The 27528-nt window shown below is 47.3% G+C and overlaps 1 protein-coding gene across 2 annotated transcripts in view; it reads right to left on the bottom strand.

Annotated features, from left to right (window-relative positions):
* The window catches only part of PTGS2 (prostaglandin-endoperoxide synthase 2), a 122613-nt gene that overhangs the window by 5621 nt on the left and 89464 nt on the right, over positions 1–27528 (bottom strand). Inside the window, exons 1-5 of one of the 2 annotated variants that reach the window (XM_078642553.1) lie at positions 4627–4830; positions 2939–3055; positions 2678–2821; positions 1703–1846; positions 771–952 (exon numbers count right to left, since the gene is read on the bottom strand). In XM_078642553.1, the coding sequence (XP_078498679.1) occupies positions 771–952; positions 1703–1846; positions 2678–2821; positions 2939–3055; positions 4627–4678 (639 nt within the window). In that variant the 5' untranslated portion in view covers positions 4679–4830. Of the gene's footprint in view, positions 1–770; positions 953–1702; positions 1847–2677; positions 2822–2938; positions 3056–4626; positions 4831–27528 lie in introns of those variants that run through there. The other variant, XM_078642562.1, reaches the window with a different exon arrangement.

The following is a 27528-nucleotide window of genomic DNA, read 5'->3' as shown; positions in this document are numbered from 1 at the left end:
TAACAAGAGGGAATCTATTGATCAGTCTCTGGAATGAGTTTCAGTTTTCTGATAATGCTGTGCAGAAAGACAGCATTTACACATGCCTTAAAAAAACAAAAACACGCTAACACAAGAGTGTCCACATTTGTTCACGAGTCAGATCCACGCCAGAACCACCACCGGTGGCTGTGCTTCAGTTGAATTGATCGCATGTAAATGCAGCTCGCGTGGAGATCCTGAAAATCTTGTATGACCACTTACTTTCCTGGCATCAATGACAGTCAGCTAAAGACATGTGTGAAGTCACCACTTAATACGGATCCTGCACAGGAACAGCATTGGATTCCAAAGTACGGCTGGGAGGGTTGGGAGCGTGCAGAAGAGCATGGCAGGAAAATATTTTAAGTGCAACTATCAGTTCGGATGAATTCCTTCTCCATCCTTCGCAAAAAAGTGTCAATGCAGCTGGTGATGCTTAACATTTCTTTGCCTGGTGGGAACCGGGGGGGCCTCAGGAATAACATTAGATAATATTATATCACATTTAGGGTGGGAAGCCTGTGGAACAGTGCTCAGAAAATTAGTAAGAATTTCCAAACGCCCAGGGATAAACCATGGGGTTTAAGGGGGGCAACGGGAGTTTTTGGGGTGAATGCTGATGACGGTGTAGGGTATGGGAGTGAAAGACGGCCAGGAGATGCCCCCTGGTTCTTAACTGCCATCTCATTTCACCTTCGTGCCACATTTCTTTACATAGATTCACTGATTTCAAGTCCATGTCCTCTTACCCCATGTCCAAGCGCTTTGGTGAAGGCGGCTCCTCGCTTGGAATCCGTCTTGAAGAACTGATGGGTGAAGTGCTGTGCAAAAAAGGCGAACATCATATTGCTGCGCTGAGGGTCGGGGATGAACTCCTTCCGCAGCAGGAACTTCTCCACCACCATCTTGGCATCAGGCAGCTCCTTCTTTCCTGCAATCCCAAAGGCATGACATGAGTTAATCTGAGCACGAGGTGTGTCGCCTACGCACCGGTTCAGAGAAGTAGCATGCATTTCCCTTAACTCATATCCGTGCTTTGTGCACAAGTAAACAGAGCACGTGGCTGTGTACAGCCATCTAAAGCACTTCACTAGGCAGCATCAAAGAGCTGAACCAATCCATCGCCTAAGAAATGGAACCAAAATCTGCGCTAGTCTTTCCTCGACATTTTGGGGATAAATTCAAAGACACCAGCAGTGAAATTCTAATATGTAACCTGAAGGTTAAATACAGATCTCTGCAGTAGGCCCTGTACTCAAAGAGTTATCTTACTGGCTAAAAGGCCTCATTTCTGACTCTACCCCAGACTCAAGTTAAATAGACTTAGACACCAGTGGGACCATGAGGGAAGTCCACCCAATACAGAAGCAAATCCCACCAGTTACAATTTCTCTTGTGTGGGATGTACTGTAACTCTTGTGGGCGCACATGGCATGACCATTCTCAGGGTATATTTGATTCGAAGGCCTAGCGAGCACAGAAAGTGTGGCACATTAACAGACATGGGCCTGCCCACCCTTGTAAACCTATATAGCTCAAATAAAGCATGTAAAGGCATATGAGCGCTATAGATGAATGTGTGAACCACGGAGGGGTGTCAGTGCAGTGGTGATCACAGCAAACAGCATCACAGCAATGGACATGAGAGAGTACATCACTCTTTGCACCAGCGACAACTTACCAGTCACTCCCATTGGAGTTGGGCAGTCATTCCCCACTGGAGGAAGAGACCGTGTGTAGTACGAAAGATTGGAGTATGCTTCCCAGCTCTTGTAACCATAGTGGCTGTTGTAGGTGGGCGGGCTGTCAATCAAGTGTGACCTGGCTGAAATAAAAAAATGGAGAAACACCATTCAGTTTGAGTGAAGAGGATGGAACGGTTTAACACAGTCAATTAAAAGCCATATTGCAGTAAAACTCAATCCATACCAACTATTTAGCTTTAACTGTGGAGCTGCAACCAAAAACCTTTGTTCCACATGTACATTGGTCTCCTCAATTTTGCAGCACAAAGAAAATGTAGTTTGTGACTGATACTCCCCAACATATAAAGCTTTCTTCCTCTACTCGCGCCGCTACAGTAATTCAAGATTGCGTGATTGCTTTATAAGCGCATGTACACCATCCTGTGGCTTCTTGGCACTAATCTAAAGAAACTGTCATGTCTCAGAGGTCCAGAGACCTTTAACAAACATTTGCGCAGATTTGGGGTGTGAATATGTGAACTATATGTTCAAAATGTATATTTCATAAACTAAACAAATTGCATGTCATTTCACTACCACCTGCTTTTTAAATGCACTATTTTCACACTGCCTTTAAAGACCAGTGTTACAACAACACCCTGGCCGTAACATTGTGTCCAGGCGCCACCACATTTTAAAGTGATATGGTCCGATCTGGCAGGAGCACGAGGTGCACGTGTACGCAATGTACTCACTGCTGTTCTCATGTGAAAAATTGGAGGGTCTACGTCAAACAGCGACCATGCCAAACCACTTCCCTCGGGTATAGGTCACATGCACGGAAATAGCCTGGCGTAATAATTTACGAGCACTTTTTCAGCACAATTCTACCATTTGCATGCTTTAAGCCCCATAAAATAGCCTCCATTCCCAGAGACGTGCGTACGTTGCGTTACGTAGAAGCAACTTACACGTCAGGACGTATCTCATGATGGCGTTGCGCAGAAAGGAGAGGTTGTTGATGATGTTCCAGACGCCCTTGAAGTGCGTCAGGATGTAGTGGACGGTGTTAGGACTAGGCTTCAGGGTGGTCTTCAACCAGGTAAAGAATTCCGCTGAAGGAAAAAGGGGGATACAAATATTTTAGAAAAGCTAGCGGGGAAAAAGTTGCACGTACATACAATACTGGGTTAACATTTCTGCTTGCGTGCTTAAATAGTAATTGTACTTACGTTTCGTGCAGTTCTCGCCAGAGTAGCCCGTCCTGGTGCAGTCACATTCGTACCGGTCGTAGCCCACGGTCATACACACCCCTCGGTTCTGGCAGGGGTGCGAGCAGCATGGATTTGCTACAAAGCAAAATGGTGGCACGTTAAGACCAGCCCAGGCGTGTCGAGAGAATGCAACGAGGCGCCATATAGAGGAGCTGTATACATTCATGGTTCGTTTCGGCATTCCTAATCCTACAGTTCTTCAAGCATACATTTGATTTCATTTTAATACCGTCTCATTTACGCCTGCACTTAAAACCCGCATCTTTCACGTAAGGCACTCCCTTGATATGTCCCCTTCGTTTCTTGCAGTTGTTAATGTTTAGTTTTGACATCTTCAATCTTATACACGGTCGCTCTAATGTTTTACCCAGAATTCTCTTTTGCAAATATGAATCTTTCAATATTACATATTTAGTGGTATTTATACACCCTTCATTTTAGCTAAAATGAAATTCATCATTTCTGTGGCACAAACATTCTTCATACTAAGACTTGGCCTGTGCGCGTTTATTCTTTGCTTTTGCGCATGCTTAGACATTGCATTGCACACAATCACTCTCTGCTTCTAGATATTTGTTACACTTGCTCTTTTTTCGATAAAGTGCATATTTTGGCTTTTGAACATATTCTGTTATCATGTTCGATCTGTAATCTATCTCAAGACAGGCATCCGCGCGGTTTCGGAAAAACTGTAGCCACAGATTTTAATACGGCCCGCCACCGCTGTCTGCCTGCACTGGTCTCAATGGCACCGCATTCGTGTGCCATGAAGCCGCAACCTTGTGGCACATTCCACCAAACAAAAATTCAGCCTCAGAGACCGTGCGCCGTTCATTATACATGGAAAGTGAGTCTAGGGGGCAAATTATGCTTTTTAGCTCGGAGTACAAGTGGTTTATTTCAATAGCCAAGTCAACACAAATTCTCTTCCTGTCAATAGCTCTTAGAGACTATTTACGTTGCCTGTACGCGCTACATAACGATATTATTAAAATAACATAAGGAACACATAGAAACGAGCTGTGATCAGGGAGAGAAAGTCAACCAGCCAGGGAGATTTTAAGTTTAAATGTTTTACGAGGAAGCCAATCAAAATACTGCATTTAGCCCATTATATATGGACCATAATAACCAATTTCTCACATTGCGCCTTAAACAAATACTGACAGCCATCTCTGCAAAATAACTGAGAACTTAGATATAAGTCCAATAGCACACAACTACGTAGTGTCAGAAAGGTACTGGCCACTCCAACACGTCAGCAACATATCGCAATTCAACGAATTGCATATAAACAAAGTCAAGTATATTTGCAAATGCAATTTCTGGTGTCAGATCAAGTTACGAGAAGATAGCAGTTTCAATAACAATATGGTAAGTAAATCAGGCTGTGTCGGGAAAGAGGGCGCACACACACGCACATCTGGCAACTTTATAGACAATAAGACAACTCAGCAGTGCAGAACGAGAAAGCAGCTAAACAGTAAGAACCGCACAACGGCACTCTCGGCTTCGCGGGTAGAGGGGCAATAAAATCCAAGAAGTATGTATGAAATCCACCCCGAAAACACACACACACACATTGTGACCAAATGTCACATTTCTACGTAACGACATTGCAAGGCCATTCCGAAAGCCGCCCTCACCTGCTTGTCCGAGAGCCATAAGGGCGAAAATCAAAACTCCAGAAAAAAGCATTCCAATGCCCTTAGGGTCGAGTTTTAGTCTTGAATCCGTCTTCTGAAAGTGGGACTCGGACGTTTGGAAGCCGCGCTGCCCTTGTGCTAGCGCCTCGACGCGGAGACCGGCTGAAGTGCTCTGGGCTGCCGTGTTCTCAGCGCAGCTCCTGCGTTACTGGAGTTCAGCTTCAGCCGCCACGGTTTATATATCCGTCTGTTACTATTACGCAATGTGTTCATACTTCCGGCCCACCTCTCGCCCCTCCCTCTACACTCCTCCTGCCAGAAGCTCACGTAGGTATGGACCGTGGAGGAGGTTAAGGGAAAGTTTTTGCTGGCGGATAAGCCTTTTAAGGAGTATCACATAACTGTTGGTTTCCGAAGACGTCGTCCTGCTTATGCATTCATAAAAGGTGCTATTATTAGCCAACTTAATGGTACTAATAATAATTGTATCGACCTCAGAAGGCTGAAAAGCTGAGTGGACCCTCCGGGATTTGAACCTGTGACCATGAGGTTAAATACAAGCGCCTGCAGTGGACGTATTAGTCCACTAAACCACAAGTCTCGGTGAACCGTTGTTGAAATACCTTTCGAGAATTTTAATCCCAGCTTCCCAATTACTCCCAATTGTATGATGGTGCGTGAATGAACTACCTTATCTCCCATGACCTACTACCATATACTACACTCCAACTCAGAGGTCTTAACCTAAAAAAGGGTTTGCCTATTTTACCAGTAAATAAAGTTTGACCCATTCCAGAACTGGGAGTGGGATTAGTATGACAGCTATACCCTTAATGAACACCTATAGGAATATTCAGCATAGCTGCTCTACTATTCACGAGCAAGCACTCAGCTGTACCTTTAATGAACAAGCACTGGTACTTCTCAGGGGGGCTGTTCTACTTTAAATAAACAAGCACTGGTAGGGCTAGATTTGCCCCTCCTCAAGCAGTGCAGTTCAGCAGCCACAAATGCTGCGCTGCGTTAAAAGGAGGGCGAAGGAGATCGCCATATTTACAGAAATAAGGCACTCTCCTCTCACTAGTGCCGGCACTGAAATCAGCTGCTGTGCGCCACGGAGACACCTTTGCGTCATGGTACATTGGTGTCTCAGTGAGTCTAGCATAGGTTTTGTACTGGAAGGAACCCTTCCAGTACAAAACACTATGCACAGACTCACTCCAACCCTTTTCCCTCTTTGTATGTGTGCTGTAAAGTGCACCACACGTACAAAGTCGGAAAAGGAAGGAGAAATGAAAGCCTTTCTCCTTCCTTGCGCCTATTTGAAAAAGGCTCAGTTTTCTGACGCTAAACCCTGTCTACTATATTTAGTAAATTGGGTTTAGCGTCAGAAACCTTGGGTGGTTGCGTGGGAATGCCTAGGCTCTTCCCACGGCATGCCCCCTTAGCGCTAAGTAATGTAAAGTAGTGCATGCGCTGCTTTGCGTAAATTTCACGTTATTTCACACTGGAAAGTAAATGTGAAAAAAAGATTTTGCGCCAATTTGAGCCACTTTTGTGATGCAAACACGGCCTAAAATCTTACTAAATCTCTAGTGAGCAAGCACCGGTAATTCCCTGTCGGGCCTTTGCACACTTGTTTATGTTGCAACCAATTGTGCATCTCATTCCTGTCGTTGTTAGGTCGTCGGGGCACTGTAGATTGTCTGGGATGCACACTTCTTTCTATCCTGAGTTTCCTCACAGATAGGGAGGAGTTTGACTTTTGATGTGTTTTTGGGTTATGCTTTGTGGCCCATCCCGTCTGTGCTGCGTCTGTTGCGCATTGAAAAAGTTCAACATTGGTGTCATAACCATACATGGTAGGTACAGATGGTTAGGTGGCAAAGCCTTATTCTGTAAGCTAGAAGAGTATGACTTTGGGGAGAGGGGTGTGGAAGTGGGGGCTGAGGGGCTTTAATATGTGCTTAGGAATCTCTTAGTTGATGGGCACCAGAAGGTTTAGTGCCCGTCAGAGTTAGCCTGTGCCCAGAGGCATAGCTTGGTTAGTAAGATAGGTGGGGCTGTGAGCTTCAGATTTTCCAACAATCACGCTGGCATATCATGTTTAAATACATTCTACGACAAGCATGGCGCACAAGATGGGTTTAAGGGGCAACGGAAAGGGAGACAAATGCAGATTGGTAGGGGTACTAAGTGAGAGAAAACACTATTTTGTAAAATAACCAACATTTTTGAAGGCTTTCAAAACAGAGAGGAAGAGAGTGTGTGTGTGCGTTTGTGTTTATGTACAAAATATACGTAAAATTCAACAGACACCTCCAAATACCCGACTGAAAGCCCCTGCACACACATATTTACCAGAAGATACATTTATTGGGGGGGTGTAACACCCCAAACACCCCCCTGAAGCTGCACCCGTCTACGTGTAGTGTTGCTGTCTGCATGGTATATCTGAGCAGTGTAAATCCTGTTTGTGATTTTTTTCTCTGATGCGCTCTGTTGTGTGTGGATGTGAATGTATCCTTCGTTAGTAGCCCTGGGAGCTACTTGACAGCCATGTACTTGGCATACATGGCATCTGGATACATGTGGGTTGCTTTGACTAAAGTGTTCAGCCGCAGTGAAAGAATAACACATTTAATATGACAACTGTGCGTGTGTGTTGCACATCTTGGTGGCGTCTGCTATATGAAGTGACGTGGTATCTTACAATATTACATTGTTGCCAGATATTTGCCACATACGACATATGCAGTATATTCTGTCTAGTGTATTCATCTTGCAGTGAAATAACAACACATTTAATGTCTTCTGTGCATCTAGATTCCGCCTGCTTTAACAAATTATGTGGTACCTTACAATATGACATGGTTAGCACATATTTGACACATGCGGGCTGCGTTGGATGCGTGGGGTCTTCTGCCTGATGTGTTCTGTGACAGTAAAAGAGTTAAACATTTGTACATCCATGTTTGTTGTGTATCTTGGTGGTGTCTGCTGTGCATGTATGAAGCGATGTGACACTTTACGATACAATATTAATACCCACTATTAGGCTTATCTGTGCTGTGTTTTCTCTCTCTCAGTTTTATATAGCACGAACTCGAACCGAAGGTACTGTAGCACTTTACCTGAGCCCCAGCTATACTACTCATTCATGTTTGGGAGACACGGGGAAATTAAGTAATTAGCCCACAGTCACAGGATGTTGAGGACGCCGAGACTCGAAACTCACTCCCCAGCTTCAAAGTCGGCAGCTCTGGCCCTCAGGTATTGCATTGACGTGGAGAGGCACTCAGTGGAAAGTGCTGTTGAGCACTACAGCACTGCTGGGTGTAAGGCATACCCGTGCTGAGTGAACGAGAGGTGTTCCACCCACTATGGGGTGATGCACTTGTGTGTGGGAACTCACAGTGCACAGCAGACAGTGTTAGAAGAAGTAACACAGTGTGTATCTTGTGCGATGCGGTAGGTTTGGCACGCGTTCTGTCGATTTTTTTCTGTTGCATTCTCCTATAGGATTTTTATTGTACAGCGCTGTTTAAATAGGACAATGCCGTCCTTACTGAGCAGATCTGCTAAAATTTAAAGGGACAGTAGCAGAGCGCTGATGTTTTTAATGGGTTAGTACCAGTCAGCACTTTAGCATGGATGCCGGGGCCCCTGGTGCAAGCGAAGAACATGGCCCCTCTGAGTGCTCTCGGTGTGGTAAAATACAGCTATTGTCAAAGTTTAATGGGCCTCTCAGCAGGCGCGCAACACCCATTGGGCTCACCGGGCTTCAGTCCCCCGTCGTGTGTGTCAGCAGCTTCGCGGCTGGCGACGTCTAATTGCAGCTGCACCCGGGTACTTCACAGGTCTGTAAAAGACCATTTAAACTTAAATGAGGCTTTTGTTATGTTTTCACCAATTCTTACAGCCACTCTGGTTACGGCTGGAAGAATCAGCCCCCCCAATCTTTTTCAGCCCCCCCCCCCGCCCCCCGAAATTTGGCTCTAGTTGCCCGACTGCCTCTCAGGGCACCTGACCCCGTTGCCACTGCACCTGCTGCACCAACGGTAGCTTCACTCACAGGACCAGCACGGCTCAGCTAAGTTGCTTTACCTCTAATGTGGCAATATTCGAACGTCTCGTTATCACAGCTGTATATCTAACAGATCAATAATGAAACTTCTCAGTAAGGTTGCTAAAATATTAAGGAGAGTATTGCCAACTGCCTTAGTGTTGCATTGTAAGTACAATAGTATTAGTATTTTATGGGGATAATGTTATTATTTAAGTATACTATTGTAATTCAGTAGGTTCAATAGTACTAATATTAGTATTTTATTGGTACAAGCAGTAGTATTTAAAGGGCATAGTATTGTCATTATCACAATATTGTATTATCAACAAAGCAGCTGCACCTCTAATGGGAGAACTATGGCACTTCACTAATGTGTTAAATAAAAATCTATGTGCACCTCTGAACTCGCATGAATTTAGAAGAAATCTATGTATTCATATAATGCAATATTTTCATAATGAGCATAAAAAAGGCGCTACTGTATTCAGCGGAGTGCGCAGGGGAGTATAAATCTTATTTTTTCCCTCAAAGGCAGTCTACATCTAACATTACACTCAGATGTACTGCTAAGTTGCTCCCAATCCCGATGACCTGCTGATTAACACAAAAAAGCTGAAACATCGATATAGTGCAAATGGCGTATCAAAACTCTGATGATCAAATTGAGGACCTCATTTTCTCGTAACATAAATAGTTTGGGCTTTTTTGCCATAATAAATACTTTCACCATTTGTTTTTAGTGAAGTGTTGTTTCTTTTTCTTTTTCAGATTGTTCCATTCAATTGCTTTGATTGCAGTTTACACTCCGCTGCACTTACCACTGTACCATATAAGATTTCACTTTTTATTATGTAACCGCTGAGCCTGTCACCAGGCTAGGTCGCCCCCACGCACTGCTGCCTGCCTGCTGCCTGCCAGTTAGCCTCCCGCTGATTGCCGCTTCCTGTTACTGCCGCTTCGGGCGACCCAGCCGCCGCTGAGCCGTCCGCCCCAGACTCTTCCCGCCACTGCTTCCCTGTGGCCCCGCCCCCCGCCAGCCCATTCGCCGCCCCGCTCCCGCCACCCAGCTGCTCCTGCCTCCCGGCTCCTTACTTAAGGGGACCGCGATCCTGGAATAGGGAGCGACCGTTGAGCCTGTCACCAGGCTAGGTCGCCCCCACGCACTGCTGCCTGCCAGTTAGCCTCCCGCTGATTGCCGCTTCCTGTTACTGCCGCTTCGGACAACCCAGCCGCTGCTGAGCCGCCCGCCCCAGACTCTTCCCGCCGCTGCCTCCCTGCGGCCCTGCCCGCCTGCCCCCCACCAGCCCATTCGCCGCTCCGCCACCCAGCTGCTCCTCCTTCCCGGCTCCTTACTTATGATGACCTCAGAGTGACCGCACAGCGGGTGCGCTGATTGTGCACCGAAGGCGCGCCAAAGGCAAGCCCGTCTGCGCCAGCCCGTGCCCAACGCCAGGACCCCTGGCCCCCGACGATGCCAGACCACACGACGGACCTATGACGCCGCCACCCTCAACGCACTCAACGCCGGCCGGACCCCCCCCTGCTGCCGAGCCACCCCGAGACGCACCCACGGACCCTTCAGCTGCCAAGCCTGCAAGTTCACCTGCCTCCGGACCTGCACCGCACCCAAAAGACCGGGCACCAGCAACAACCACCTCAGGTGCATCCTGCTCAACACCCGCTCCGTCCACAGACACACCGTCGAACTCTGGAACCTGCTCGACACAACAGCACCAGACGTAGCCATCCTCACGGAAACCTGGATGAACGCCTCCTCAGCACCTGACATCGCCATAGCCATCCCAGACGGATACAAGATCACCCGGAGGGACCGCGTCAACCAGACCGGAGGAGGCATCGACATCGTCCACAGGAACACCATCCGCATCACGACCAACTCCGACGACACCTTCACCGCCGCCAAGCACCTCCACTTCCAGATACACACCGACCCCAAGACCACCCTCAGAGGCACCCTCATCTACAGACCCCCGGGACCACGCACACAATTCAGCGAAGACATCGCAGACTTCATCAGCCCGCACGCCCTCCCCTCCGCTGACTACATCCTCCTAGGGGACCTCAACTTCCACCTGGAGAACAACAAGGACTGCAACACCACCGCCCTGCTGGATAACCTCGCCAACCTCGGACTCAAGCAACTGGTGGACACCCCCACCCACTACGCCGGCCACACGCTTGACCCCGTCTTCTCCTCCAGCAAGCACATCTCCTTCAGCCACTCTACCGGACTCCATTGGACGGATCACAGCTGCGTCCACTTCAGCTTCAGAAAAACCACGACTCACCACCACCCGCAACAGGTTCCGCGCAGGAGCTGGAGCAAGATCACCGCCGACCAGCTCACCACCTCCCTCAGCCAGAACCCTCCAGCCAGCGCAACGGACCCCAACGAAGCAGCCCGCACCTTCACACAGTGGCTCACCAACTGCGCCGACGACCTCGCACCACTGAAGAACCCTCCCAGCAGACCCGGCAGCAAGAAAGCCTCCTGGTTCACCGACAAACTCAAAACATCCAAGAAAAACTGCCGCACCCTTGAAAAAGCCTGGCGCCACGACCAAACCACAGAAAACATGATTGCCCTCAAGGACGCCACCCGCAAACACCACCAGCTGATCCGCACCACCAAAAGGACAACTTTCAAGGAACGACTGGACAACAACACCCACAACAGCAAGGAACTCTTCAGCATCGTCAAGGAGTTCTCAAACCCCAACGCCGGAAACAACAACATCGCACACTCGCAAGACCTCTGCGACTCACTTGCCACCTTCTTCCACCGCAAGATCGCCGACATACACAACAGCTTCGGCGCACAGACCACGCACCCAACCACTGAACCAACGCCCCCCACCACCACCCTCTGCAACTGGACCCCGGTCACCACCGAAGACACCACCCGCACGATGAACACCATCCACTCCGGATCACCAACCGACCCCTGCCCCCACCACGTCTTCAACAAGGCCGACTCCATCATCGCACCCCAACTCCGGGACGTCATCAACATCTCCTTCAACACCGCCACCTTCCCGGAGAGCTGGAAGCATGCCAAGATCAGCGCCCTCCTGAAGAAACCAACAGCGGACCCCACCGACCTCAAGAACTTCCGCCCCATCTCGCTCCTCCCTTTTCCTACCAAAGTCATCGAGAAGACCATCAACACACAGCTCACCGCCTTCCTCAAGACAAACGGATCCCTCGACCCTTCGCAGTCTGTCTTCCGAGCCAACCACATCACCGAGACCGCCCTCATCACAGCCACCGACGACATCAGATCCCTGCTCGACAACGGGGAAACAGCGGCCCTCATCCTCCTGGACCTCTCCGCAGCATTCAACACTGTCTGCCACCGCACCCTAGTACAACACCTCAGCAACATCGGAATCCAAGAGAAGGCACTGGAGTGGATCATCTCGTTCCTCACCGGAAGAACCCAGAGAATCCGCCTCCCCCCGTTCAGATCCGAGGCCACCGAAGTCATCTGCGGCGTACCACAAGGATCCTCACTCAGCCCCACCCTCTTCAATGTCTACATGAGCCCCCTCGCAGCCATCACACGCCAACACAACCTTAACATCATCTCCTACGCCGACGACACCCAGCTGATCCTCTCCCTCACCAACGACCCCGCCACCGCCAGAGCTAGCCTACACGAAGGGATGAAAGACGTCGCCGAGTGGATGAAGAACAGCCGCCTGAAACTGAACTCAGACAAGACGGAAGTCCTCATCCTGGGATCATTGCCCTCCACCTGGGACGACTCCTGGTGGCCCCCTGCCCTGGGCACCACCCCCAAGCCAACGGACCACGCACAAAACCTGGGCTTCATCCTGGACTCCTCCCTCTCGATGACCAGACAAGTCAACGACGTTTCGTCATCGTGCTTCAACACCCTGCGCATGCTCCGGAAGATCTTCCGATGGATCCCCACCGAAACCAGGAAGACAGTCTCCCAGGCACTCGTCACCAGCCGACTGGACTACGGGAACACCCTCTACGCGGGAACCACTGCCAAACTACAGAAAAGACTCCAGCGCATACAGAACGCCTCCGCACGACTCATCCTGGACATCCCTTGCCTCAGCCACATCTCGACCCACCTGAGAGACCTGCACTGGCTCCCCGTCAACAAGAGGATCACGTTCAGACTCCTCACCCACGCACACAATGCTCTCCACGACATGGGCCCGAAGTACCTCAACAACCGCCTCACTTTCTACACACCCATCCGCCAGCTCCGATTCGCCAGCCTCGCCCTCACCGCCGTACCACGCATTCGCAGACCCACCGCTGGAGGAAGGTCCTTCTCCTACCTGGCGGCCAAGACATGGAACTCCCTCCCCATCCACCTACGGCTGACCCAGGACCATCTCTCCTTCAGGAAGCAACTCAAGACCTGGCTTTTCGAGCAGTAACGAACCCCCCCCCCCCCCCCAGCGCCTTGAGACCCTTCTGGGTGAGTAGCGCGCTATACAAATGGCTGATTGATTGATTGAACTATATTAAAAAAAAAATGTCTTACATGAGTACAAAGATTATTGTAATGTCATGTTTGGTGCTTTTGATTTTTGTTTGTGATTTGTTAACATACGGGAATACTGAAAATACATAAACATTTCCTTTACAAATGGAACCATATTGTTTTTCTATATTATATATGTTTCTAGGTTTCACTTAACTTTGGGTCAGTCTGTTCACATTTAATTTCTCTTTAGGGCTACTGTATTTGCACAAAGACTGCTATAGCGGTTCCAGGCACAACCGTTGGATTTTAGTAGGAAAGAAAGGTCGCCTCTCAGCAGGCATGTTACTCCTTAATTAGGCAGTATCAGAGCTTCTCATTGGAAATCAGGCGCGCAACACCCATTGGGCTCACCGGGCTTCAGCCTCCCCTCCCCCCCATACCACCACCACTCCCTTCGTGTGTGTCAGCCCGGTTGAGACAGCTCCTCGGGCTGGCGTATGTCTAATTGCAGCCGCACCAGAGTACTTCACAGGTCTTTAAAAGACCATTTACTTGTTAATGAGGCTTTTGTTGTGTTTTCACCCCTTCTTAGAGCAATTCTGCCTATGGCTGAAAGAATTAGCTTCTCCCAAAATCTTTTTCGCCCCCCCCCCCCGAAATTTGGCTCTAGTTGCCCGCCTGTTGGAAATGCTAAACTTTTCTGAGGAAAGTAGAAGCATTTCTTATACAGAAAATATATATTTTACAGACTTGTACCAGCATTTCTTTTTCAGGTTGCTATACCTTAACTCGGACTGAGCCAGCCCTTCTCAGTACTGCTGCTATGCCTGTGGTGTGACAGGATTAGTACTTACCATAAGGGTGTCTGTACTCACTTCTCAGGAGGGCTGCAGTACTTTTAATCAGACTGCACCACAAAAAATTATCTTTTATTAAAAGATTAAATTATGCATCAGCAATGGTAACTTCCACTTCTACCCCAGGCTCTATACTGATGGATGTCATTTGCTTCACAATTTCAGAAGGGATGTGGAGGTCAAGCAAGCGCTTGTGAATACGCATCTGGAAACGATCCCAAGTCTTTGAACCTTCACCACAAGGTGTTTTTCGAATAGTAATTCGTAGAGTCTTGGTAGACATGCGAACTGGCCCCTTCACTTTCAGGTTTTTCTCCTTTGCGCCTCTAATGAGATCTGCACACACTTTTTCAAGTGACTTCACATTGCGATTAGTCAGGGTGCACCAGCACTTCTGGATTAATTTATTTTTGATAAGATGGTGTTGGAACTTTTCAGCACTTTTAGTGGGACCTTAACAGCAGTCCTCTGGAAAGTGCTTGAAGTTTAACAAGACCGCATCAGTGTTCCTATCAAGACTGATGTACTTTTAATTGGACATTAGCTTCACTTCTCAACAAGACTGCCATTCATTTAAAGGGAAAGTGTCTGTCTTCTCAGCAAGGCTGCAATACCTTTAATGGGACAGTATTACAACTTGTCAGCAAGACTTCGAAACTTTCAATGGGACATTATCTGCACTTCTTAACAAGACTGTCATACTTTTCATGGGAAAGCATAAGCACTTCTCAGTAAGACTGGCATACAGTTAATGGGACAGTATCTGCACTTCTCAGCAAGACTCATACTTTTAATAAGGCAGTATCTGCACCACTCAGCAAGACAGCATACTTTTAATGGGACAGTATCTGCACTTCTCAACAAGACTGTCATACTTTTAATGGGACTGTATCAGCACTTCTCAGTAAGAATGCCATAACATTAATGGAACAGCACCAGCACTTCTCAGCAAGACTATCATACTTTTTAATGGGGCAGTATCAGCACGTCTCAGCAAGACTGTCATATGTTTAATGGGACAACATCAACACTTCCCAGTTAGACTGCCGTTCTATTAATGGGACAGCACCAGCACTTCTCAGCAAATCTGTCTTACTTGTAATGGGACAGCACCAGCACTTCTCAGCAAGGCTACCATACTATTAATGGGACAGCACCAGCGCTTCTCAGCAAGGCTACCAAACTATTAATGGGACAGCACCAGCACTTCTCAGCAAGGCTGTCATACTATTAATGGGACAGCACCAGTACTTCTCAGCAAAACGGTCATACTATTAATGGGACAGCACCAGCACTTCTCAGCAAGACGGTCATACTATTAATGGGACAGCACCAGCACTTCTCAGCAAGGCTACCATACTATTAATGGGACAGCACCAGCACCAGCACTTCTCAGCAAGACTGTCATACCATTAATGGGAAGGCACCAGCACTTCTCAGCAAGGCTTCCATACTATTAATGGGACAGCACCAGCATTTCTCAGCAAGGCTCTCATACTATTAATAAGACAGCACCAGCACTTCTCTGCAAGGCTATCATACTATTAATGTGACAGCACCAGCACTTCTCAGCAAGGCTACCATACTATTAGTGGGACAGCACCAGCACTTCTCAGCAAGACTACCAAACTAATAATGGGACAGCACCAGCACTTCTCAGCAAGGCTACCATACTATTAATGGGACAGCACCAGCACTTCTCAGCAAGGCTACCATACTATTAATGGGACAGCACCAGCACTTCTCAACAAGGCTACCATACTATTAATGGGACAGCACCAGCACTTCTCAACAAGGCTACCATACTTTTAATGGGACAGCATCTGCACTTATCATCAGAGCTGATATGCATTTAATTTGTCCATACTCACATTTTTAAAGTGAATATAGGCCCCATTCTACTACAGTTTTGCTTTCATCATTTTAATCACTCCAAACACCTTTTTGTTCGTGAAGTATGTCTTCACGAAAAATACAGGTGGTGCCAGAGAGATTCAGGTCGAACCAAATACAGCCTCAGTCACCGGGGCAGACAGCCCTCAGATCTTGCGTGTTGCGTTCGCCATTGTTAGTTTTAATAACATGACACCACACTTCTCGGAGCAATCAATGCACCCTAATTATGTGCTTTGTATCACCGGGTAATTAACACGCTATAAAATTAATGCTCCGCCTTTGCTATATTTAGAACTAAACAAACACCACTGTGCCAGTGTTTTTCTATTTCTCTGGCAAACACTAAGTTTGACCCTGCATGCTTCAGTGGTACCTCTGCAGGTTGTTTTATTTATGTACAGGGTGCATGGCGGACCTTACTTAAAACCAGGGCCACTGGAATTATGCGATTGTGCGGCGATTTTTGCGTGATTATAGATTTGCCGCATTTGTCACGCAATCCATCATCTGTCGCATAATTTGCAGATTTTAGCAAAAAAATGGTTTCTAGCTCAAACGGTTCAAAAGTTACTAAGAATGCAACAACACGTATTGCCGAGCAGTGGAAGGCCCTTTGCAAAGCTAGACTAGTTACACTGCTGTTGCTTATTGCTATATTTGGATGTTCAACTGGTACTAATGATGTGCAACCAACGTCCTCAGAGTATTCCAAAGTTTTAAAATGATGAAATAATACTATTACAAAATGTCCTGCATTACCCTGTATAGTTTGGCTTTTCTTGCCGCATAATTTACTCAACACTGCTGCAAAATGTGGCCCTCTCCAGCCGCATAATTCTAGGGGCCCTGCTTAAAACCCTTTGCCCAGTAAATTTTTGTTGCAGCAGGAACATCTCCAGTATGAGGTGCTGTACGTAGGGCCAAAGAGTGTGTAGGATGCTGTTCAGTCTGCATTATAGGCTAGTGCATGGAGGACTAACAAAGAAATAGGCCAGTGCCAGGCAGCACAGTGTATACGTTATGCTAGCATGTGTTATGTGCTATAATTTGTTATGATAGGCAGGGCCATGGGAATTATGTGATTCAGCGTCCACTGCATTTTCCACATATCATTTATTTGCCACATAATCCAGCAGCTGCTGCATATTTTGCAGATTTGACTAAGAATGTGTTTCAAATTCAAACTGAGAAAACATAGACCAACAAAAGTACCATATTTAGTTTCACACAGACTAAGATCCTTTTCAAATATTAACCTTCAGCTACTGATTGCTGTATTCAGGTACTAAAGAGGTGCAACTTTCCCCAGGCAACATGATTAGATGTCAAAATGACAAAATATTGAAATTATACTGCTATGGATGGGCCCAGCTGGGGAACGCCCTCCCTCTGAATTGGCAAGCATTTATCCCTTCGATGACCTTTCACCCTCTGCCCCATGGCGGGCCAATGAGACTCAAGCAAGGAATGTTACAGACATAGCACCTTGATAATTGACTGGTAAGTGCCCCTGAATGAAAACTGCTGTGCCCTTAAAGAACTTCTCATTCTACCTGTCCTAAGAGGTGGGGTCATTTTTAGGTTTCGCCTGTCGAAAGCTGCGCAAGCAGCGTTTCGCGCAGGCGAAATCTAATGATTTACACTGTGTGGCTTTGTCCCGCCCTCTCTTTCCATTGGCTAGCTCCATAAATGGAGGCTAGCCATTGGAAGAGAGATCTGCTCGTCATTCTGCGAGCAGATTCGTGGGCGTTCCTGCGATTTTTAGGCTTTCCGCCACGTCATGCGGCGGTGGGCGGATGTAATTTTTTTTTTCCAGGCCGGCATCCTTCGTCACACCAGCCTGCTCGCTCTCCCTGTGAGGACGCAGACCCGACCCGCTCCCAACTCCGAGCAGGGGTGGGCTGCGCCATTTAACTTTTCTTGCAGGTAAGCGGCATTTTTTTTTTCTTATCCCGTTCCCGCCCCCCCTCCCGCTGTCCGTGTGCCCGTTAACCTGCCCCCCTCCTGCTGTCCGTGTGCCCGTTCCCGCCCCCTCCCGCTGTCCGTGTGCCCGTTCCCGCCCCCTCCCCCCGTCCATGTGCCCGTGCTTCTTGTTTAGTATTTGGTTTTATTTTACTTTTGCCCTCCATGCTGCTCTCCACAGTGCCCGTTCCCGGCCCCCTCCCGCTGTCCGTTCCCGCCCCCCCCCCCGCTTCCCGAATTATATTTCTCGGTGCACAGTAAGCAGAACGATGGAAGTAATTCTTAGGGCTTTACGTGGGAACACAAGAGACGCAGTAAACCGATTAATTTGGCACATTTTGTTAATCTGCCCACATTATTAGTGTAAATGACGAATAGGGTTAAGACCCATATTCGACGGCCCACTATAAATGCACTGAAGAGCTGCAGCATTGGCAGTGCAGCCCCCCCCACACTGCCATCGATCAGCAGTGGTGGTCTCATGGAGCCTGCGGGCCTTCTGAGTGCAGCATATTCAGTCCTTTAGCAGTCGGACTACATTCAGCAGCAAGCAGTCCATCTGCGCACTTCTGTGGACGCAACGCATAGTGTTCCAACAGGCAGTGGTGTGCTTGTGCACACAGCACAAGTACACGTGCACAGCTCGAGCACTGAGGCTAGCGAGCTAGGTAAGCGGCATTATTTTTTTTTTCTTATCCCGTTCCCGCCCCCCCTCCCGCTGTCCGTGTGCCCGTTCCCGCCCCCTCCTGCTGTCCGTGTGCCTGTTCTCGCCCCCTCCCCCTGTCCGTGTGCCCGTGCTTCTTGTTTAGTATTTGTTTTCATTTTACTTGTGCCCTCCAAGCTGCTCTCCACAGTGCCCGTTCCCGCCCCCCTCCCGCTTCCCTAATTATATTCCTCGGTGCCCAGTAAGCAGAACGATGGAAGTAATTCTTAGGGCTTTACGTGGGAACACAAGGGACGCAGTAAACAGATTAATTTGGCACATTTTGTTAATCTGCCCGCATTATTAGTGTAAATGACGAATAGGGTTGAGACCCATATTATGTAAATCTTCAATAAGAAAGGTAAAGCAGGCTCAGATGTTTCTGCAATAACTGAGCAGTGTAATTATGCCACTGCTAATTGCATTAGGGGAAACACTTTTCGTAGAAGCAAGCAAACAATAGTGCGATAAACTCAATTGGAAATGTAATGAGCCTTTTTGTAGGAGGGACTCTGTAATATAATTGCGCATGAACATAGTTTGATATGTAGTGAATAAACACAAGTTTCAAGTGATCCTTGAACAGTTTTTGTTCGACGGCGCACTATAAATGCACTGAAGAGCTGCAGCACTGGCAGTGCAGCCCCCCCCACACTGCCATCGAACAGCAGTGGTGGTCTCATGGAGCCTGCGGGCCTTCTGAGTGCAGCATATTCAGTCCTTTAGCAGTCGGACTATATTCAGCAGCAAGCAGTCCATCTGCGCACTTCTGTGGACGCAACGCATAGTGTTCCAACAGGCAGTGGTGTGCTTGTGCACACAGCACAAGTACACGTGCGCAGCTCGAGCACTGAGGCTAGCGAGCTGATCATTCAACAAAACAAATTGGCTAACTGCTCACACCTGCCTTCTGACTGCTTACGAATTACATCACTGCTTTTGTTCTATCATTATTATGTCAATGTCTTGGCGTTTTTGCCTTTCTTTACGGGTCGAAGAGCGTTTTAGAACTCTTGACATTAGAGTAATTTAACTATTTCCCACATTTTAACTGTGCTTTGTGATACGCACACTATCAAACGCTAAAGTTTCTATTTTTGCCCCCCCACATACACCTCAAATCCAAATGTAATTTTTTTTTGTTAGGTCTCGCATTTGCGAAAGATTAAGCTATTGACATTGTAAATGACAATGCCATTTATTTATTTGTTTTCAAAACCAACACATAAATAAACAATTTGTCATTTGCAATGCCAATAGCTCTTACTTTGTCAAAGGCGTAACCGTTGCATTGTAAATGCTTGTTTATGGATCGTTACTCATTCCAACTTTATCGTCAAAGAAGGAAAAGAAAAGGCTAGAAGGGGCTTTAGGAATGTGCACAAATCTGTTTTCTCTTGCTCTGATTGGTCCATAGCATTACTGCTTTCTAACTGGTGGGCTCGAGGTACCACAGTGCCAATCAGGAAACGAGAGCTAAAATGAACAACAAATGAATGTTTTCACACCCGCCCCCATGTCGCACTAAGCAGGCATTATGAGCAAGCCTGGCAGACAACCCTGCAAGGGTTTTGCTGGGTTTCTCTAGCAGAAAATAATTTAATCATGGAACTGAAAGATTAATTTAAAACGAACTTTTTCTACATGTTGTCAAATAGCAGCGTTTTTACAGACAGTCCTATAGAGAACATCGTGAAATATTCCAGTACGTCACGATCTGTCATTGCATCCACGATGCTGTAATCAGGGCCGGCTTTAGCGCTGGTGGCGCCTTGTGCGACAATGTTTGGTGGCGCCCCCCACCGGCGCTCCCCACAGACTCCCTCACGACCACCCTTTAACAGTCCCCCCTCAAGTCTCCATAACCACTCTCTCTCTGATGGATTTAATAGCACCAGCTATACCAGTGTAGGGTGTCAGAGCACTTTACATCACAAACACTACACAAGGACAATCAATCATAGGTGTGTAAATCAGTGGCTAGGAAATGTTACATCAGGCAGAGGTGTTGAAGGTGTAGGAGTTGCACATCATCCATACTGGCAGGCAGTATACCCAAACGAACGTTTTTTGAAACATTAGAATAATGAAAGAGGAAAACATCATGATGCTCTAATTTATACCTTGCAGTTTGCATGCAGCTCTTTTAGGACCGTTATTAGCTTGCTGTTCCATGTTAGGATTTTAACACCTGCACTGCAAGTAACAAAAGGATCTCTCTGACAAAAGCACTGGCCTATTTAAACTATATGCACTTTGTTATCTGCATGGTACACATTCTTTGCAGCAGGCAGATTAACCCTCTGTGCTACCATAAAACGAGGTAAAACTTCTTGACAAAACTCCTCTCTCTGTTCAGCATGGCTTAAAGTCACTGAAAATAGTGCTATGGTGCTGCCAACGCAGGCCACGTCATAGCGCTTTTTTATGTTAGGAGGGGCAGGACGATAAACTCAACACGAAACATCCTGTGATTCTGCAATTTCAGTGACTTTCAAAGCCGCTGAACAGCAGATGTGCTGCTAGACAACATGGCTAAAAGACATTCACATTGACAAGGTCAATAGTTCAGGCATTGCTGAGACCTATTGGCTTTGCCAATGCTTGTTTCTTTTGTTTGTGATGAGCTGAGTTGGTTGGTCACAAGCTCAATGTAAATGCATAATGCGCTTCACTGTCTAAGCTGTGGGAAGGGGGTGAAGGCAGGAGGTGGTAAGGGAAATCCCTTGAGCTACCTCTACAGTGTTTATTTTGTTCATGGAGGGTACAGTCATAGGGGTTTATTTACAAGCCCCATGCGCCGCCGGTACGCCACTTTCCCCTTATTAAAAGTGACACACCGGCGGCCCAAGGGGCTTGTAATTTAGCCCCATAGTCATTGTGCTGGTTTTTATTTTTGTTTTATCATGAAGGTGGGAAGAACTTTTTTTAGTGCCAAATTTCCCATCTGTTTCTCTTGTGATGGTGAAGGGCAGGGAAATGACCATATCCTCCTTGTATTTTAGGTTTCATTGTTACTGCAGTGATGGGTGGTTGGGGAAATTCCCACAGCCATCCTTTATATATTTTTTTGTACTGTTGGATATTTATAGTGCAGGAGCAGAGCAGGGAGGAAGTTGAACACAATAGGTTTTGGGCAAGGGCAAGGTCCTCATTAAATGCCACATTGCACTGAAACATTGTTCTTCTGCGAAAATCCGCCTATTCCAAGCGTGTGGCTGGCAACACCACTGAAATCACACAGGTCAATGTTGCATGTGCATCTGTTACAAAGCGCCTACATATAAATACTGTGCTAAGAGATGTAAGGCCCATCACAGAACCTTTGCCAGTGAACATCCGATTTTAAGCTACAAAACATCTATAAACAACATTGCAACAATCAAATACAATATTTCTGGCAGCAGTATTAAAGTGCTGCTCCGCTTGCAGGCGAATCTGTGAGTAGGGCTGACTGAAGGGAAAAGGGATAGATTTCAGATGGGGCACCCTGAATATGTCTAGGGCATGGCACAGTCTAAGGGCAGCCGTGCTCTATGCAAACACCAATAAAAATATACAACATGACATTAAAGCAAATAAATACCTCATAAGACAGGATACAGAAATCCATCTTAGCACAGTGTGACTACTTGGGGTGGGAAATAAAGTTTAATGTGAATGATCCCACCCTGCCTTTTGCAGAAGCAACAGGCTTTAAACTTTGTCCATCATGGGGTGAAGAGGGGATTCAGTGAGCTGGGACCCCTGTTGGTTGAAACGGGTGGAATTGCATGATCCCGCTGCTGGCTGAGCAAACATGGCTGATCAATGTGGTGGGGCAGTATTTGATGTTCTAGTAGCCGAACAAAATCAGGGCTAGACTGGGCACCTGAAGCAGCCAGGGCCGTTTTTTACGACCAGCCCCCCCAAAGCACAGCTGCTTTTGTTACTGGGGCGGATATTGCAAAGCCGGTCCCTAGTACCAAAAAAACGGCCTCCACTGCTGCAAAACCGGTCCCTACTCTTCCAACCTCCCGGGAAAACGCCTGATGCCTGCTACTGCCAGTCCGGCCCTACTCAAAATGCCAGAACGCTCCCTTTAGTTTCGAAGTTAGAAGATGTATACAAATATCAAGGGCCAAATATTGAATCCAAACAATCAAAAGATAAGTATCTTTGGATTTTCTATACGTAACTGCACACATATGTACCTTGACGAGATATATATTTCTTCAAGGTAAGTAGAAGTGGAGTGAAGAAGAGTAAATCTAGACTTCCTCCATATACACTTACTTTTCGATATTTTGTTCGTTGACATTTTGTCCACGATATTCTTGTATCTTGATATTCTCAACCTTGATATTCAGTAGTATAATCCGGAATGCCAAGCGCCTGCTTTGGAAGTCAGGGTGCTGCTCTGTGGGCCAGAGATGCTCAGTATTAAAAGAGTGATGCTCATGATTAAGCAGTGCTGTACAGTATGCTAGGGTGTTGCTTATGTGCATAAAATGTTTCTCCTTGCCCCACAGATGCAGATCAATTTCCAGGGTGCTGCTCTGAGTGTTAGTGTGCCAAGTTATCAACTGGCGTCCCAGGGTGTCTGCTCAGTGTGTCAGAGTGCTGCTGAAAGTGGCAGACATGCTGCTGAACTTGCTAAGCCCACAGTTGAATGTGCTGTGGGTGCTGGTCAGAAAGTCAGGGTGAGGATGAAGGTGGCAGCAGTCCTCCTGAATTTGCCAAGAGTACTCTTAAGTGTATTCAGGCGAGGTTGGCACAGGTAACAGAGGTGTGGGGGGGGGGGCGGGGCGGGATGAGTCAACATACCTAAGGATAGGAAAAGTAAAATAAAATAAAAAATAAAACCACTTACCTTGCACTAGCGATGCGGCGAGCGCAGGGTAAGTGTTTTTACATTTATTTATTTTTACTTTCCCTTTCCTGTGGTCTGTCGACTTCCCCTCCCCACTGCCCCGCACCACCGCTGTTAACTGTGCCGGCCACACCTGAGTGTACTTCGGGTCTGGTCGGTACGCCAGGAGAGCAAGGATGGGAGGTCGCTCTTTCCGTTTTGTAGCGGCCCAACAATGGATCAAACTCCCGTGGGGGCTCCGGGCGGAGGTGTCAGAGAGGACCTTCCGTAAGGAGCTGAAACCCCACCTTTTCCCCTTAGAGTAGATCTGTGGGAGTCTTACTTGAACTAGACCCGTTCCTCCCTGACAACAATGATGATGTAGGCTTATTCCGCATCGCGGGGACACACTAGCCTAGTGTAACCAGGCGCTTTACAAATTGGCTTATTATTAATATTATTACTGTCAATATATCTTGGGTGTTGCTATAAAATGTGTCATGACTCCTGTCAGATTTGTAGAAGATGCTGCTCATATGTTCAATGTGTTGCTCAAAAAAATTACAAACTGTTTAGGTTTCTCTGTAAGTTCATAGGAAAAAAATAAATATTTGCAAAAAAAAGTGCTACCTTGCTGCTGTTTTAGTGCATGGACATCTAAGGTAACCTCCCTCCTCCGTTTTTGCCGATCTGTTGCTTTGCTATTAGCTTCTTGCTAGTCAGATCACTTGGTTTACATAGACACACACAAACTTTAATCGAAAATTCCTTCTCTGTTTTAATGTGTCCTATAAAAGTACCATGCTGTATTGCGCCCAAGGACACACCTTTTTTATCCTAGAAAAAGAGAATATAAATAAATTAATAAATGATCTGCCCCGCAAAGCAGACAATACAAGTACAGGCAAAGTACATAAAACAGTGAACACAAATTAAAAATAACAATAAGCATGAAATTTGATGAAAAGGTTGTTCTAATTATCATTAATTTCTATTCATAACCAGTCGTGAAATTCTAGAGTTAGGAGAATATACATTGGCCAAACAAATGATACATTCTCCGAGCAGGATGATAATGTAAGTATGAGGTCATGTGTATGGACTCTGTGTCCAGTCATGCTCACTTAGTAGTGCCCACAACTCCTCCTCCTGAAGCTCAGGAGGATGGCTCAGCTCCGCCCCTTGACTTGGCTACAATCAGAGGCAACGGTGAAAAAGAAAATGATAAAAGCATTTTATTATAATTTTATTTTTCACTGTTGCCTCTGCTGGGTGGCAGCAGTGGGGAGGCGCTCCTCCGCCATAGCGGAGGAGCCGCCCCTGCACCATAGGCAGAACTTACATTGCCTCAAGTACAGCATGTGTTGCCTTGGGGTCATGGGGGTCCTTGGAGGCAGGCAAGACCAGTGACTGTCATGCTGACTGCTAATCTGTGGAGACTAAGGAAAGATAACATTCTTTTGGCCCCGCCCTGCCCATGCCCCTGCTTCATGCGCACACTGTGTTCAGTCATTGGCAGACTGCAAGGTCCACCTCTAGCATACTTGTGACTCTGGGCTCAACGGCGCTCACAGGCACTTATCGGATCACTTTGGTACAGGCAGTATGTAGTGGAGCAAAGAGAAAACTCAGTGTCAACATCCTCTGCCTCACCACCTTACAAGAAAGAGTAAGATACCAACACACCTCAATCCATAGACCACATCTTTCTCCCTAGGAACACATTAATTCATTTTGACTGGCTTCTTTTCCTTGTTCTTGAATTGCACCATATCATATTGACCTCACAACCTTCTTTTGTGTACAAGGGCCCAGACACCACTCTGTGAACATAAGGGCACGACTAACCACATTGGCCTATAACTCACAGCATTAAAAGCAATGTAAGCCCCCATCTCATGACGTTTTTGGAACACTTTGCTTTAATGCCACAGCACAGCCAGTACCCAGCATTTTCTAGAGAGTATTGTTAACAACTAAAACTCTTCCTCCATTTAATCCGTTTAAACACCCGCCCATTCTGCATGTAAATCTTAAAACCATCCTTGGATTTTGTCACGCACCAGTAAAATCCACACCGGTGCGGCTCTCAATGTGATGTGTGACTGGCCGGTTAGCACAGACCAGCATCAGTGCTGGTATCAGCCTGAACTACATGTCCCGGGTGGAAACAAAGTGCTTGATTTTTGTCTCAGCCACTGAAAATTAGCCTGGGTTGCATTCCAATCCAACCTTTTTATTTTGCTCAGTGCGTCATTGTTTAAGGATTCAACCCCTAACTTACACCCAATACGTAGTCTCTCAGATTCTCCCTGGACACCGAACTCACCTTCAAGGCATGCATTACAAAGAAAACGAAGGCAGCCTAGAACTAGATATATCCACCAAAGAAGATTAAACCATTCTTCTTAGAAGTTGACTTCAGAACTGGTGTTCAAACCCTCATACTTGTGCATCTAAATGGTGGCAATGCACTGCTCCAAGGCCTTCCAACTTTACACTGGTCCCCTGTAAAGGAACCCCACATGCCCCAGCATGTCTGAAAGGGCTTGAAACAATACGATCAAATCACTCCCACTCTGATGAAACTCCACTGACTTCTCGGCCAACCCCAAACATCTTAAACAGCAGTTGTCTCATCTACAGAGCCATCACAATAGGCACCCTCGCCTAGATGGATGACGAACTCCCCACCTCCAGTGGCTCTTGGCAGACTCAATACCTGGACAACTTCATACTGAATTTGAAGTAGAGATAAAAAGAAAAATACAGGCCAACATACTTTCTCCATGAATGATCAATCAATGAGTGGTTTATTAAGCGTGCTACTTATCCAGGAGGGACTTAAGGCGCTGGGGGGAGAGGAATGGGGGAGCTCTGAATCAGTCGAAGAGTCAGGTCTTGAGGTTCTTCCTGAACATGTGCAGGGTTGGGAAACATCTGATTTTCACAAGGAGCTCGTTCCAGGTCTTGGCTGCGATGTAGGAGAAGGATCTCCCACCTGCTCTGTTTCTGCGGATGCAGGGGACCTCTGCCAGGGTGAGGTCGGCGGAGCGGAGGTTCCTCCTGAGTGCGTGGAAGAATACTCTCTCGTTGAGGTATTTGGGTCTGATGTTGTTGAGGGATTTGTAGGCGTGGGTGAGGAGTTTGAAGATGACCCTCTTTTCAACGGGGTGCCAGTGGACTTCTCGTAGGTGTTGGGTCATGCGTTTGTGGCGCAGTGCCCCGAAGACGAGTCTAGCCGCGGCGTTCTGGATGGTCTGGAGTCTGTGCAGAAGAGTTCTGTTGATTACGGCATGTAGCGCGTTACCGTAGTCCAGTCTGCTGGTTATGAGCACGTGGGTGACGGTCCTTCTGCAATCAGGGGGGGGGGTTCCATTTGAAGGTCTTGCGGAGGATGCGCAGGCAGTTGAAACTGGTGGAAGCAACGGCGTTGACCTGACGGCTCATGGAGAGGGAGGAGTCGAGGATGATGCTGAGGTTTCTTGCGTGGTCTGTAGGGGTGTGTGGGTTCCCGAGGGCAGCGGGCTACCAGGTGTGGTCCCAGGCGGAGGTGCAGGGTCCGATGATGAGGACCTCGGTCTTCTCTGAGTTGAGCTTCAAACAGCTGTCCTTCATCCAGCATCCAGGCTGCTACGTTCTTTATTCCTTCCTGAAAACAGAGTATGGTGTCTTCGAGATTCTTCGTGAGTGAGAGGATGAGCTGGGTATCGTCGGCGTAGGATACAATGCTGAGCCCATGTTGTCTGACGATGGTGGCGAGGGGGGCCATGTAGATGTTGAAGAGCATGGGACTTATCGATGATCCTTTGGGTACTCCGCAGTTGATGTTGGTGGGTTTGGAGAGGAAGGGAGGGAGTCTGATCCTCTGGGTTGTGCCGGAGAGAAAGGATTGGATCCAGTCAAGGACGGTTCCTTGTATCCCTGCGTCATGTAGTCTAGCTGCGAGAATGCTGGGTGAAAGGGTGTCGAAGGCTGTGGAGAGGTCTAGGAGGATGAGAGCCACAGTGTGTCCCTAGTCGAGTAGCATGTGGATGTCGTTAGTGGGGGCAAGGAGGGCAGTCTTGGTGCTGTGGTGGCTGCGGAATCCAG

Source organism: Lissotriton helveticus, chromosome 1_1 (assembly GCF_964261635.1).
Source record: "Lissotriton helveticus chromosome 1_1, aLisHel1.1, whole genome shotgun sequence".
Taxonomy (NCBI): domain Eukaryota; kingdom Metazoa; phylum Chordata; class Amphibia; order Caudata; family Salamandridae; genus Lissotriton; species Lissotriton helveticus.
Note: the sequence above shows the minus strand (reverse complement) of the source record. Positions and strands in the feature narration are given on the sequence as shown.